This window comes from Balearica regulorum, chromosome 20 (assembly GCF_011004875.1).
Source record: "Balearica regulorum gibbericeps isolate bBalReg1 chromosome 20, bBalReg1.pri, whole genome shotgun sequence".
Classification (NCBI taxonomy): domain Eukaryota; kingdom Metazoa; phylum Chordata; class Aves; order Gruiformes; family Gruidae; genus Balearica; species Balearica regulorum.
Window position 1 is genome coordinate 11,487,327 of NC_046203.1, and position 14,964 is coordinate 11,502,290.

At 55.1% G+C, this 14,964-nt stretch overlaps 1 protein-coding gene across 3 annotated transcripts in view; it reads left to right on the forward strand.

Moving 5' to 3' along the window:
- RGS3 (regulator of G protein signaling 3) overlaps nucleotides 1-14,964 on the forward strand; it is an 85,224-nt gene that overhangs the window by 6,545 nt on the left and 63,715 nt on the right. Inside the window, exons 3-9 of one of the 3 annotated variants that reach the window (XM_075771977.1) lie at nucleotides 5,859-5,909; nucleotides 8,209-8,267; nucleotides 8,963-9,057; nucleotides 9,956-10,024; nucleotides 10,753-10,813; nucleotides 12,719-12,809; nucleotides 13,507-13,574. In XM_075771977.1, coding sequence (XP_075628092.1) covers nucleotides 5,859-5,909; nucleotides 8,209-8,267; nucleotides 8,963-9,057; nucleotides 9,956-10,024; nucleotides 10,753-10,813; nucleotides 12,719-12,809; nucleotides 13,507-13,574 — 494 coding nt within the window. Of the gene's footprint in view, nucleotides 1-5,858; nucleotides 5,910-8,208; nucleotides 8,268-8,962; nucleotides 9,058-9,282; nucleotides 9,457-9,955; nucleotides 10,025-10,752; nucleotides 10,814-12,718; nucleotides 12,810-13,506; nucleotides 13,575-14,964 lie in introns of those variants that run through there. The other 2 variants (XM_075771978.1, XM_075771979.1) reach the window with 2 other exon arrangements.

The window sequence follows — 14,964 nt, forward strand, 5'->3', positions numbered from 1 at the left end:
TGCTTCTGCCTCGCTGAGCCAGAATAATGCACGTCTCCATCAAGCTGGTGAACAGGAGAGCACCCTGAAACCAAGCTGCAGCTGCCGAGGCGTGCTGCAGCAGCCAGCCAGATGCCAAATACCTGGGTCATTTTTCCCCCTGGATGGGCATGAGCTGGGATTGCTGTGCTGGGCTGGCCAGAGCCATGGCCCCTGTTAGGGCAGAGCCCCAATTTCCTCCTTTGCTCCTTGTGGATCTTTTTGGGGCTGCCTCAGTTTTGCTGCATGGGCTTGAAGAAGCCCATGGGCAGTGGTGGCTTGGCACTGTGGGCTAGAGCTGGCCCAGCGATGGCTGGGCTACGAGTCCCATACACCCACCCTGCAAGCAGGTGAGTTTGGCAGCAAATGTCGTGGCAATTGCTTGTGTGTGATGGTTTGTCAGCTGCTGTCTTACAGAGAGGGAAGCTGGGTGCCCTTCCTGGGTGCTTTTTAAGCAGCAGTTTTCTTTCAAAGCTTTTCTTTATTTTAGTGAGCGGGGCAGGCAATCATGCAATGTGCTGTTAAAGAGGCTGCAGGGAAGCAGAGAAGGTTACGTGAGTGGAGCAGGGCATCGCTCCCCGGGGCAGCCAGGGACGCTGCTCCTTCTTTTTGGCTTGTAAGCGTCAAACTGCTCAGGACAGCTGGGAAGCTGAAATCCTCCTGTCTTTGTCTGCAGGACTTGTGCATGCCAAGTAATGTGAGTTTTGTGGTGCCTCTTGGATCTGTAACCAAGTGTGGGCCAAGCATCACCTCTGCAGCTACAGTTCCTTCATGTGCTGACCATCACTGGCAAGATTGTGGCATTGCGTGCTCTGAGCAGGGGCAGGGCCAGCCAGCCTTCTCCATGTGGGTGACCAAGGAGAGGGTCTTCACAAGGGCTGGTGGCAGGGCCCGAGGTTGTAGGTGGTGATCTTGGGGCGCTCTGCCTTGCGCCCATGGGGACGTCCCACACAGGCAGTTATCTGACACTACTTTCCTCTGGTCAGAATTCCCCCTGCCGTGTGCACCAGTGATTCTTCACTGTCCCAGCCAGGGAAAAACCTGTGTTTTTCCTCCAGATGAGCATTTAAGGAGCAGAAACACAAGTTTTCCATTTGTCAGAGATCATCGGTAAGGAACAGATTTTCCTGCCTGCTGGGTCTGCTCCCAAAGGACACCATTCGCGTGTCCCCTCCCTTAGCCTGGCAAATTTCTCTCATGGGTGGGAACCTGTTGGATTACCAGCTTGTGCTCGTTCATACCCATTTTTTCTCTGTTCTCCTTGTGCCAGCTTTGTTCATCAGCTTGAATCGCCTCTCCTGGCCCTGCGGGGCCCAGATGGATGGGGTCTGCACGCTCTCTCTGCTGTAGCCCTGCTCTCTGTGATGGGGTGTGCACCCAGGAGCTGTGTATGGGTCCTGTTGTCAGACAAGCTGTCAGCTTTTTGTCTCCCTCTGGCCTTTCTTTGCACCTATTTTCATTTCTACTAACCTTTACTGAACACAGGTGACCTGGACAAGCTGTGTCAGGGCCTCTCTGCTGAACCTGTTTCCCTTAGTTCATGTTAGGGATGAATCAAAACGGGTAAACCCAGGGGATAATGTTTCTCTGACCCTCTGCTCTTGGAGCAAGGTGGAAATGCGGCCGAAGAACTTGCCCTGATAGGGGATGTGCTTCTGCCCACCCAGGTCTGGAGGAAGGTTACTGGTCCGTGCGTCTGAGAAAATGCGACTGCTGCCTCTCCGAGTGCAGATGTTGGTACAGCAAATCCCTTCCACCAGCTCAGGCTGGATCTGCTCTTCTGACAGCAGCTCCCTCTCTGATCCCAGCCCCATAGAAACACTGAAATTGCCGCAAAACCAACACATGCTTCCCCAGCGTGAGCAGTCCGGGACCCCTTTGGGGTCAGACAGGCTGCCTGGGGTGTGCGACTTGTCCCTTCGTGTGCTTTGGAGATGCTTGGGAGCAAACGCAGTGAGAGAGAAATGCCATCTGTTCCTTACAGGAAGGAGAAGACCTTTCCCACAGATACTCCCAAATCCTTCCTACCAGGGGCCAATTCGTGCTACTTCTGAAAAAGGCACAATTGCCCATTTTCTCCCTGCTCTCCTCTCTTTGGTGCTGGTGTAGCCTGCGACAGGGGGGCCGTGGGCGCTGTCCCTGCACCAGAAGCAGCAGTAATGCACGTGATGCACGAGGCCACGGTCCCGTCTGACCCCATCCCTCGTTGTGCAGAAGCCTTGGTCCCCTGTGCTGCCCCAGGAGCTGAGTGTCCCCAGCGTCCCCACGCCAGGGCTGGGCACTGAGCTTCCCCCCCCCCCCCCCCCGCGAATCACCCAGCACAAAAGCTGCTTTTCTCCTCCCCAGGGCCCATTCATTACTGGGCTGACTCCTCGTCATGCTTGGTTAGACGGGGGCATTTTGCTTTCGTCTTGTAACGGTTGTTACATGCTAATAGCGAACAGCGAGAGGGTTCCCACAGCGGAGATCTGGAGATAGCAGAAGGGTTAAAGTCTTGGTCCGAAAGGCTGGGGTGGCACGATGAAACCGGGCGACAATATTCTCACTGTTGTAAATGGGTATTAGCTTCAATAGAGCTGTCCTGACTTACCCACCTGGCTCTTGTCTTTACTTTCTCACCTTGCTCTCACTTGCACATGTATATGTGCACATAGGGATGTGCACTTTCACGTGTGCACATGTGCTCTCAAACATGCAGATGCATGTGTGGACCCATGTGAGCTGGAGAGAGATTTGAAATTTTTCTGTCAATTTTTTTTTTTTTTGAGTGAAAAACAAGACATGAGTTCTCTGAATTGTTTCAGGTTAAACAATCCCATAAGATATCCCCACCCTGGCAAACCTAAGCCTTTGGGTGCATCTTTTGCAAAATGAAATGTTGATTTTTAATTTGAAAGATGTTTAGATGTCTGTAAAATTATGTTTACAAGTTTATTTTGTTTGTTGTGTTTTGTAAGCTGGAAAACAAGTGAAAATGGGATATTTTGCTTTCCACTAAATGAAACATTGTGCTAATGACTGTTTCAATCTTTTGATTCTCCAGGACTACTGGGAAATGTTTAATTTTGGGTTGGTCCAGAATGATTACACAGATTTCAGACCCTGCACTAGCCCTAAAATCCGCACACCCTATCCAGCCGGGCAGGCGGCAGCTCCCTGGGACCCCCCTTGGGAAGCCGTTCAGAGGGGCAGAGGCCTCCATGCCCAAGCGGGGCCAGCGAGCTGGGGGCTGGCAGCCAACTGCGCATCCCGGCAGCGCTTCACCTAGACCCTGGCAAATGCCGACAGCCGAGTCTTCGTGCCAGTCTGAGTATTGTGGATAGATTTTTTAGGGCTGATGCAGAGTCACTAGTGCGTGGGAAAGCGAGTGTGCAGCTGTAAGTCAGCTGGCAGCCCCGTGCCCTTGCTCAGCAGGGGTTTGCACGTGTGGCTCTCCCAGGCGCTGGGTTTTCAATGCTGGGAATCAGTTGCTGGCAGACAGGTCCAGGCAGTGTTGAAAATCACAAATTGCAGCTCCAGCTAAGAGGTGGGGGCTCAGGGATCTGGTACAGGCATTTCAAAAGGCAGTGGGAACTGCGAGTTGGATTTGGAGCTGTGTAAGAGCTGGATTTTGTTCTCAGCTCTGCTGAAGGGCCCTCACCTATGTGCAGAGCCGGCTGCGAGCAGCGTATTCTTCTGCAGTTGCAGACACTGTGCTTTCGGGTGGTGACTTTGCCCGTCGCCAGCCAAAGGTGTGTTTGGGAGGCTCCTTCTTTCATTCTTTCTTTAGAAATAACCCTCCCATCTTGCCCTTGCACCTCTGCAGAGGGGTTTCTGGATTCAGAGGCCTGCCTGAGCACCTCTGGCCTTTGTACTTGGGTTTCAGCTGACCCTGTCCCAAGCAGAGAAGCTCATGAGCACAGAGGTTGGATCTGCCCGTGTAGTCCACGCTGCGAGCAATTCCCCAGGAGGACATGCAGGCTGAGCTGAGTTACTCTGGTCTGCTCCCTGTGGAACCCTGGTCTGACGCTTTCCTGGCTCTATCTCTCCCACCTCCTCTCTCTGCTCCGAGTCTTCCCTCCCTCTCTCCCCTCAGGTAGCTGAAAAGGCACTGGTGGGTGGAAGTGTTCCCTGCTGGGCCGCCATCTTGTACAGTCCCATGAGGGAGGGCCGAGTCCCACGGTGAGCTCTTGCTGCTGTGCTGTGCCAGCCCATGCGGGGAGAAGTGTCCTCCTTAAGGGCTGCCTGTGGGGCGGGTTAGGTCCTGGGTCCTCCGTTAACAAGTCAGATCAATCTCCTGCTCCAAGAAAGATCCTGTCATTTGCTCCAGGCACCAGATCTTGGTGCTTTGAGCTCTCTTTCTCTTCTATGTTATTCTCTGGCCCGTTGAGGGGCAGAAGTGGACCCCCCTGTGATCTTACTAAGATCTGTTCTTTTGGCCTGTTAATGACTGTTGGAACCGTCCTGCCTTTGATCTCTTGTCCATGCTCCTCGCTCTGCTCACCACAACGATGGGCAGCCTGCAAGGTCCACTGCAAGGCTTGGAGGGGGGGAGCTGGGCACCCCAGGCGGGCAGCTCCTGCTTTCTGGCTTGGTCGATGGCTGTGGGTAAGCCAGTGCATGGGGAGAAGGGGCATCTGTATCCAGACCTGCTCCAAAGTCATGTTTCTTTTGTGTAGCTCCTCAAGGCTCTCCCCTGCCACCACCTCCTCAATCAAAAGCTGTCGGTGCCGTTGTGCAGGGAGCCAGGCGCTTCCCTGGAGGTGCTGTGTCCCTGGGAGCCGGGGGTCCTGCTTGGTCTGAGCCCCCCTGGGCTCTGCAGCAGTGGGATTGCAGGATGGTGGAGCGTTGCTCTTCCCTGGGAGTTGGGTGCTCCTGGCCTCGCTGGCCACCTGACAGTTATTCAGGACTGAAACCATTCTTGATTAATTCTAGATTAAAGCAAGTATTGACTCCTGGTTTTAGGAGATTACCTGTCTGCTCACCAGCCCGTACTGCCTGGGATCCCCAGGAAATGCAGGAGGCTGCACTGTGCTCTCGCCGTGCTTCGATTCCCAGGGGCTGGGTTTGTGCTGCAAGCAGTGCTGCATTAGTCCTTCTCGCTGCGTCCTCTCTGCTCGATGGTGCCGCTGGTGACAAACTGTTGCTGGATGTGACAGCCAGTGGAGGGGTTTCTGAGGCTTTCCCGTTTCCCCAAGCCCCCCTGGACAGATGAGGCATGCAGCAGGGCAAGCAGGGAGGAGGTGTGCATGGAGCGAGGTCTCTGCGGCAGTGGATGGATGAAAGTGGGTTAGTGCCATGGCCCGGGTCTCCCCCAGCGGGCCCAGCCTTGGCTGACCCTGCGCCGGCATGTTCCTGCCACCAAAGGCACCGGTTGTCCTTGGCGTTCGTCCAGGCCGTCTGCAGCCTGGCCCGCTGTCACCTTCTGCAGGGGTGACAGCCCCTTGCCCCCGCAGAAGCTCAGGGGAGAGGCAAAGGGGAAGTTGAATCTGGGCTGGGGGAAGGATTAGAGCACGCTGCATCCCCGTGAAACAAGGGCTAATGTGTCCCACAGCGACAATGTCATCTTGGTGGTCCCACTTCCCCTCTGCTGTGGGCTCGTGCCTTCTGCCACCGGAGGTTATGGTCTGCAGAGAGAACAAGATTAAGGTTTTCCTGGAATGTTTTTGCATCTGGAGCTATAAGACCTTCTTGGTAGCAGAAGATGTTTCCCCCCACCTCTTTCCCTCCCTGAGCCATGCCCCCGTGCCCGGGGTGGGCAAGCAGGGTGGGTTTGGCCCCGTGCAAGCCTCAGACTGCAGGGTCCCTCCCAAGTGCCGGTGCGGTGGGTGAGCCCTGCCTCCTTCTCTCCTCTCCCCTAGGCCAGCTGAAGCTGTCCATCGAGGTGCGGGGACGGGTCCTGGTGCTGCACAGTGAGTATCTCCCGGGGGCGTGTGGCGAGGTGGCCCCGCAGCCACGGTGGGCTGGTGATGGGGACAGCACTTCCATGCCCTTTCTTCGAGCTCTTTGGAGCTTCACGGCAGGTGTCGGGAACAGCTCTGTGGTAGAGTGGCGTGACTGGGAGCTCTTTGATTTAGAGGCCAAACTGAAATTTCTGGAGACCTTCATTTCTGGGTGACCACAGTGTGTTTTGCATGCAGTTGTATTTTTTTTTTTTCTTTAACTCCATGTGAAGAGAAAAAAGGCAAATATAATTTGGAAAAGAAAATCTGAAATGCATTGTCTCCACTGAAATGTCTTTTACATTGGCCAAAACTGTTTGCTACATTTGGCAGGATTTCCAAATCGTTCTGTTACCTTCAGATGCTGCATTTTTTTAACGCCAGCAATATTTCTTCAACAAAAGTATTTCACCTGGTCCAGGTTGGGGTTGTTGTCCCTCAAGCCATGGCATGTCCCACTGGGGACAAGGGATGCTTTTCTCTGGGGACTCAGAGGCCACCACTGCTGGGTACTGGTGCAGGACAGCAATGCAGCACCTGGGACACTGGCTCTGTCGCAGCCATGAGGCGGGGGACTGTGTCATTGCAGCTTTAATAGTGTTCATTAGAAAGGGCAGAGAGGGTCAGAACTAGCTCTTTTCTTTAGGAAAAAAACATATAGAGAGAGGCACTTATGACTGCTCCTGCAGCAAAGGATCTGTGTGTCCCGGGCTCCTGGCACACAGTTTTTTCTACCAGGGTTTGTCAGGGTTTCATGATAAGTAAATGGTTAAAGGATCAAGGGAAAAACTGAGAGCTTGAAGTGGTCAGAGTAAAAATTCCTCCCTGTGAACAAAGCAGGCTTGTTGCTGCCCCGGATTTGGGCTCTGTAGGGGGAAAGGAAAGCAGGGCCGTGGGACTCCCAGTGCTCTTGCAGGTGGCTACCCTTTGTGCGGGGAAAGCACCCCGGTCTCAGAGACCTGCATGGTAGGGCAGGGGGGATAGAAAAGACATTCCGTTGAGCAACATCCCGCCTTACAGCCCAGCCTCACCCCTGCCTGATTGTAATGAAGTGGGGGCAGCGGATGGCCTGAGCCTGGTGAGGCTGTGGGGACGGCTGAGCTGCGTGCAGCCCTTGTTCTTCTCTACTTGGCAGCCATGACAGCTTGCTGCCCTTTTCCAGCTCTGCAGGCAAGCTTTGTAAAAAAACCAAACCAAAAAAAACCCCCAAAACCACCACCAGCAGGAAAACATGGGTTTTTTTGGCTCCCTCTAAGCTGTGTGTGGTTCTTAGGGTCTGGCACAGGCTTTACCCCAAATCCCTCCATCTGGAGCAGCCTCAGCGTGAGATGGGTGCGAGTCACTGTTTCATTCTGATGCCGTCTCCAGTGGAGGGACTGGGAAGAGGGAAATGGTCCAGCAAAGAGGCAAGGGTCACTCAAGCCTGGGACCCGGCATCCTGCTGCATGTGCTGGATGTTCAGGGTAGTCACTGTGAGCAGGAGGTGGCTGGGTGAAGTGAGGCGATCCATCTTAGTTTTTCATTGTCCACCCCAACATCTTTAAACCCAAAGCAGGTCTGGCTGGAGCAGGAAGCTCTTAGCGGAGCCTGCCATGGAGGAACCTTGCAAACTGCTCTGCAGAGTACCAGAGGGTCTTGCAGAGCCCCTTTCCCCTTGTGCACTGGGGTTTCCGTCAGACTGACTTTGTTTTTTTAGGAACACGTATCTGTCTCTGACAAAGGCAAAGTCACTGCTACCTTGCTGAGCATGTTACGAGTGAGCTTCGCCTTGCTCCGACAGCCTGTCTTGAGCTACCCGGACTCTGCTGCATGGATCCTGCCTCCAGCCACACCGCTGGGCAGCGCGCGGCTCCCTACTGTTGGCAGCGGTGCGGTGCTGAGTCCCTGCTGGCAGGGCTGCCGTCAGGATGCGGCCGTTGATATTTAACTTGATGATACATTTGCCTCCGGGGCAGGGAGCCCAGAACTGTGTGAAGTCAGGCAAACAAAATGCAATTTGCCATCCGGACTCCGAACTGCATCTGCCACCAACCTCACCCACAGACACTTGTATTTATAGCACGTATATATTAAAATACAATAAACCCTTTTACCTGGCTGTGGGTGCCCAGTGAGACCAGGCTGATGAGGAGGTGTGCGCAGGATTCTCTCGGGGTCAGAGAGGGGTTCAGCCCCACAAGGACGGGGCACCCCATGGCGCAGAGCACCGCAGTGTAGGAAGATGCCATCCCTGCTGCTTTGGGGCTTGACTGTTTTGTTTCCTTTCCAGTCATGGAAGCAAAAGGTCTGATAGCAAAGGAGTACCGGACATGCGACTCCTATGTGAAGGTGGGTTCTCCTGGGGCTTTGGTTTGGGAGCTTTGACTTTCTTGGTGTTTGGGGTTGGATCTTCCAAGCATGCTCTTGGCTGCCTGTTCCTTCCCATTCCTCCTCTGTCCTACTCTGGCTGAGCACCCACTGCGTGAAGGGAGGTGGCTGGTCTGTTGCCCAGTGCTGGAGGGCTCACGGGTTTTGTTGGCATGGTGTCTACACAGAGCCAGAAAAAGTGGAGAACAGACCTTGCTAAGGGCTGTGTCAACCATTCATTGCAGGAGCATCCCACTGGGTGCCCAAGGGCTGTTGGGGAGAAACGTGTGGCCAGCACAGTGTGGCTCCGGGCTCTCCTGGAGGTCAGCTTGGCAGGCTGTTCCCACCACGGTGCGCACAGCACGGGGACCATCTCACCTGCGAGGGGGCTACAAGTCAGAGACTAGCCAGCAACATTTGTGTATGTTAGTCCTTGATTTTTCTTTTCTTTTCCTTCCCTCCCCTGCCCCGAGGAGTTTTGTAATGCAATTATTTGACACACGTAGGGTAAAGTGACCTAAACCACCGGTTAGGACAGGCTCAGCTGGATCTTTGAGGCTTCGCCATCCATAACGGTGGCTGTGCCGGTCTCCTGCCACTGTAGTGGCGGACCTGGCAACTGTGTGCTAGTGCGTGCTTTGAGAGTGCTAACACGCTGCTTGTTTTCCTCTGTAAAGATGTCGATTGTGCCAGATGCTGACTGGAAATGCAGGCAAAAGACGAAGACTGTGCCAGACAACAAAAATCCCATCTTCCACGAGCACTTTATTTTGTGAGTATGACAGGACAGAGGTAGCTCTGACCCATCCGTTACCTCCGTGTTCACGCTGAGCAGCGGGGGACCCACGTGGCAGCTGTCCTGGGGCACCCTCTCAAAGCCAAGACCCTGTGTTTGCTTTTGCATTACGATCTGTAATAAACACGCATCATGCATGAGCAGGTCTGCTGCAGAGATGAGGAGTGACAGACATTATTCTGCTGGTTTTTATAGCTGAAATGCCTTGAACTTTTGGGCAGAGCTCTGTGGAGGCTCACAAACCTGTCAGCGCACAGCATGGCAGCAGCGGTCGCGCACGATTGGACTTTTTTGCTGGGCAGGAGTTGGGCAAACACACTCCATTTCCTCGACCTTGCGCCTGCAATAGTATGGGCATCGGTATGAATGAGGAAGGTAAAAGGATTTCCTATAGCTACAGCATGTCTCTGCATGAGAAAGGAGCTGTATGGCTCGTTGTGTTTTGGTCGAGCTTGTCATTGCTGGCTAACCAGTCTGTGTCAGACCTCTGTCCCCATGCAGCCTTTAATCTGGCACTGGATGCTTGTTTCAGAGCATGAACTGTGGCTTGTTCCTTGCATTTAGCCTTTGATGTTGGATGCGTGTCTTTCTTTTTTTATTCTTCCCCTTAAACCACCTGAGCGGTGTCCCCCATGCCTGCCCAGGAGAGGTCACATCCCTTTGCAATTATCCATCAGGAATGAATGAATTAGTGCAACAGTGGCTTGTTTGAGGAGGTTGCCATCTGGGGTGATGCTGCAGTGCTCTGTGCAGAGCATGGAGGAGAAGACCTGGCTCTGAGGAGGGCAAGGGGTCTCTGGTTGTGAGGGCAGCCCTTGCTGGGTGCTCCTGGGGAAGATGGGTGCTCATGGGCTGTCTCCTCTGCTTGTTACAGCCCAGTGCAAGAAGAGGATGAGCAGAAACGTCTCCTGGTCACAGTCTGGAACAGAGAGAGGCATTCCAGGTAAGGGGCTGCCAGCCTGCCATACGATCTCTTTCAAATGGGGCTGGTGTGGCAGCGAACCTGCCATCTGCTCTGGCCACCCCACATGAGCTCCTCCAGCACCCTGGGCCTCAGGGGCTGGCCCTGACGTCAGGGCTGCCCTGCACCAAGGCTGCAGGCCAGTGAGATGGGGGGGAGCTGAGCAGCGGGGCTGGGACCGGGACCTGCTGGTGGGCTCACTGTCATGGGCAGCCCGTGCTGGTGAGCACCATGCCACGTGCAGGCTGGTGAGGAGGAAATCCTGCCCTTGCCGCTCTCTGTCTGCGTTGCTGCTGCTTGGTAGCCATCGTTTAAAACTCCTGCAGCTGCTCATGCTGCACAGCAGCCAAGTGGGGCTGGAGCCTGGCTCTGGCTGGGGACCTTCCGTACCTCTGGGGTCAATGCAGTGAGGAGGAAAGCCCAGCAACAAGGGGTCTGACTCCTGGCAGGCTGTGCTGCTGCCAGCATCAGGTAGGCTGGAGGTGACCAGGACTCTTCAGCCCAGCTCCTCCTTGCCCCTGCCGCAGCTGAGCCGTGCGGTTACACCGTGCTTGCTCAAAGCATGGAGAGGGAGGCACGTCCTGGGCACCGCCTGGCTCCCAGCGTGGGCAGGGATGTTTGTGGGGTCCCTGCAAAGGGCTGCGTGTGGGGAGCTGGTCCCCAGGGAGGTTTTGTCAAGTGTGTGCTGATCATCCCTGGCTCTCCTGCAGACAGAGTGAACTGATCGGCTGCATGAGCTTTGGCGTGAAGTCCCTCCTGACCCTGGACAAGGTACCTCTGTGCTGGAGCGCAGCGTGTGGGACTGGGCCCTGACTCAGGTCGGTGGGTGGATGTGGTGCACCCTTGGGGCAGGAGCAGGTTTCTCCCACTGTGGGACAAAGATGCTCTGAGGGTGCCCGGGGAGTTCCCTGGTCCCGTTCCCAGTATGGATGGCCACTGTGAGACACTTGGTGTGGTTGCTGGAGGCTGGGACGGGGAGGCTGTTGGAGGAGGGATCCTAGGACAGGGGACCATCACTCCCTCTGCAGGGACACAAAGAGAATCGCGGCAATTGGGGGTGCAGAGAGGTGGTCCAGCGGGTGCTGCCTGGGGGACAGGAGATGGGGCCAGCCTCTCCCAGCCTGCTGGCATGTGTTGCATCTGACACGTGTCCGGGTGGGTGCAATGGTGGGGACATGTTCCCCTGAGGAGGAGTCTGCCTGATTCCCTGCGCCCAGCAGCCACAGCTTCACCAGCTGAGGTGGAGGTGGGGAGAGGGCAAATGCAGAGATCTCGGACTGTTCCTGGAGGCAGCGGTGCTGCCAGATTGTCTCTGTGCCAGAATCCATGTCCCTGCTGCTGCAGATTTGGTCTCAGTACTGCTGCCCCAGCCTGGCTGCTGCTTGGTAATACAGCTTCACATCCCCTGGGTTTGCCTTCCTAAAGAAGCCTGTGAGGCTACTGCTGCAGATGACTCCTGCTGGTCCCTTAAAACACAGAATTGTTTCATCTGAGCTGCCAGTGGTTGGGGATTTCATCCCTGGACAGCCCTGGTCCGGTGTCAGCACATCGGAGTATCTCAGCAAGCTGGAAGGGGTTTATGAAAGTGTTGATACATCACCTGAGGTCTGGATATTTACTCCCTAGCAAGAGGTTTAAAAGGAGCTATTTGTGGCAATAAACTGAGAAGAGAGTAAGAGGTAGCTTGAGTGTGGCCTCCTCTGGAATTTGGACAAGATGCAGCTTTTTTTATAACAGTGAAGATAATTTGGTAGAACAGCTTTAAACTGCAGCCCTCCCCAGGAAGGGCCTCTGCGCTGGTCATGTTTGGCTTCCTCAAAGATGTCCCCTCCTTACCAGGTTTCGTCAGTGAGTTTCACAAGGTGTCATGGCATGCAGAGAGGAGGGAGTGTCCATGCGTAGAGCACCCACACACAGCATCCTACTCTCACGTGGATGGGAGGAGGATGCTGAGGCATGTGGTCCAACTGGGACATCAGCTGGGGCTGAGATGAGCTGGCCCTGTTCCCGGGGCTCTGCATGATGCTGCTGTAATATCTCTCCCTCTCCGCAATTTCCTTATCACGGATTTTAAACGCTCATTTTTAAATGGACCCCTTCCTCTGGCCTCTGGGAACATGGTTCTTGCAACTCCATCTAACTCCTGGGCTTGGGCCAGGGTGGTTGGTCCCTCTGGCTGCTGCCAGCAGCCTGGGGAGCAATGGGAGACAGCGGTGGCTCCCTGGAAGAGAGGAGAGGGATTGCCAAGGTCAGCTCTGTCCTCTTGGCTGCCCTGACCATGTGAATACGGGAGCCCCACTGAGGAGCACCCAGCGCTGCTGAAGGCTGGGCATCCTCCTCTGGGGATGAGGCTGGAGCCATGTGCTCCATGTGACACTGCCAACTGCTGCAAACATGATATGGACAGTTTTACTGGAGACTGGCTGGTTTTCTGCACCTTGTCTCCTTCTAAAAACCTAGAAGCTTGTTACTTCAGTGATGCTTGGTCCCTTCTTGCAGAGGGGGATGGAATTTTAGCTGTTGCTGTATCCTAAGAGAAGGACTCCAGGCTGTGCCTCCGTGTGCGAGCGTGTCTGGGCAGCCTCTGCATACTGGCCTGGGGCAGCTCCTGCAATGAGACCTTTCCAGGGCTGTGGGGAACCAGACTGCACAGACAGCTTCTTTCCTCCCACCCAGGAAATCAGCGGCTGGTACTATCTCCTTGGGGAGGACCTGGGCAGGACCAAGCACCTGAAGGTGGCCACACGTCGGCTGAAGCAGAGCAGAGGTGCGTCTCTGCGCTGGGATGTCCCAGGGAGTGTTGGCAAGGTTTGGAAGAGGAGTCAACCTTGTGTCTGTGTCTGTGCCTGTGCTGGCATGGCGCAGCCCCCAGCCCCACGGTGCCTATGCCCCCACGAGCACTTCTCAGCCCTCTGATGCTCAGTGGGCACCGGGATCCCAAAAGAGTGGCATGGGGGAGATGCTGGCTGGTTCAGTCTGCTCTGCACAGGCACCGAGCTCTCCCCTTCAATCCTCACTCCTGCTTACCTGTGGCTGTCTGGGGCTCTGTGGTGACCCCAACATTGCAGCCACATCTCTCCCTCTTGCTCAGCCTTTCACTGGGCTGATTCCTGCCTCTCTGGCTGGGGCTGATCCCATGGCCAGACTCTGTTTGGTTCCTGGGGTCCGTGCAGGATGGTGGGCAGCCCTTTCTGCTGCCTTGGTCTTGCTGTGCTGTCAGGGCACGTGGAGGACAACAGGCTGGCACAGGGCAGGGTGAGACAGCAGTGCCTGTCCCAGATGTGCAGCCACCCCACAGGTGCTGCCATGCAGGGCTGCCCCAGCTGGGGGGAGCTGTGCTCATGATATGTAATGATCTTGTATATAGGGTGTAGATGTTGTATGGGGGGAGAGGGGTTGTCAGGGGACGTGTGCTGTTGGGCTGATATGGCCTGACCTTTTTTGAATTATTTTATTTTTTTAAGAGTCGATGCTGGGAAGTCAGGGTGCATCACAGGACAGTCAGGATGCTGCGACCATGAAGCAGCTGAAGGTAGGTATGACAGGGATATGACCCATCAGCAGTGCGAAGATGTGGGGTCGGGAGCTGGCTGGCAGCAGAGCCTGCATGGAGGGGTTTCAGGGGCCCAGGGGCAGAATATGGGTGAGGGTGATGCTGAGGTGGGAGCTGTGTCAGTCTCCCTATCGACACCTGGCCTTTTATAGTTAATTAGTTATCCTGATCGAGCACCGATTGGTGGAAGTGGGTGGCGTGGGTAGTAACCCCACACTCACTCCCCATTGCCATACAGGGACCTCCTGTTTTTCCAGTATGGTGCCACAGAGACAAAGGACCAGCCATTGACGGGGAGCGCTGGGGATGGGGCTGCCGGCTGCCTGCCACACGACATCAGTGTGTGGCCGTCCCCATGGATGGGTGCGCCTGCTCCCCTCCTCCTTTCAGGGCCGTTTGCTCTGGGAAGGGAAAGGCCCATGGTGGAGCCTCGGTGATTTATAGGGAAGGCAAGGATGGGAAATGGGAACACAAACACGCGGCCTGCATCGGAAATTGGGCTCAGCCGGCCCTGTGATTTATCTGTGCTGAATTCCGCTTTGCTGCTTCCCTCAGCTGCATTTTCAGTTATTTGTTTTAAAGCGTAGTATTGAGCAAGACAAACAAAGCCAGCACCTCTCTCCTCCCTTCCTCTCCGGCAGTCGCCACTGACTTGAAAGATGGTGGCTGGGAAGGAAGACTGATCCTCCTTCCAGCTCCAGCCCTGTGGTGCGGCAGGCTGGGACAATGTGTCCGGAGTGGCCCCGGGGAAGCTCCTCCGATGGCCCCACCATGCTGCCGGGTCCCCTGGGAACGCTGGGGCTCCTTGCGCTCCCTCCCCAGCCTCCCCTGGCCCTGCCACCCCAGCTGCCGTGCAGGGGAGCCCGGGGTTTGGGTTCCCTTGAGCCTTTCCTCTCTTTTCCTTCCCCACGCAGGAGCGTGGAAGGTGCTTTCTTCTGCATTGCAACCCCATCTCCAAGGGGTTGTGCCGCAGCACTGGCAGTTGGGATGCACGGTGCAGACTCACTGAGTCCTGCTTTGTGCCCTGCTGCTGGCTGGGTTAAGAGTTTCTCTTTGTCTTTAATTCCAAAATTACACCGTGGGTGCAATTCAATTGACCTCTCTCCTTCCCCCTCCGTGACTCTGTGAGCACAAAGCGTCGGGATGTGTATCCTCTCAGTCTGTGCTTTCAAAAACAAACTCTGCTTTTTCTTTTTTTTTTCTTTTATTTTTTTTTAAAAGATCTCTCTTATCCTTTACAAGTGTAACGAGTGCAAGCTGTCTTTTTAATGAAGTGAAGCTCGCGCAGCCGGTGCCTGTGAAACGCCGCTTAAACATCCTCAAAGTGTTTGTGAGAACACTGCAATAACAAAGTGCTCCGTGCGGCTGA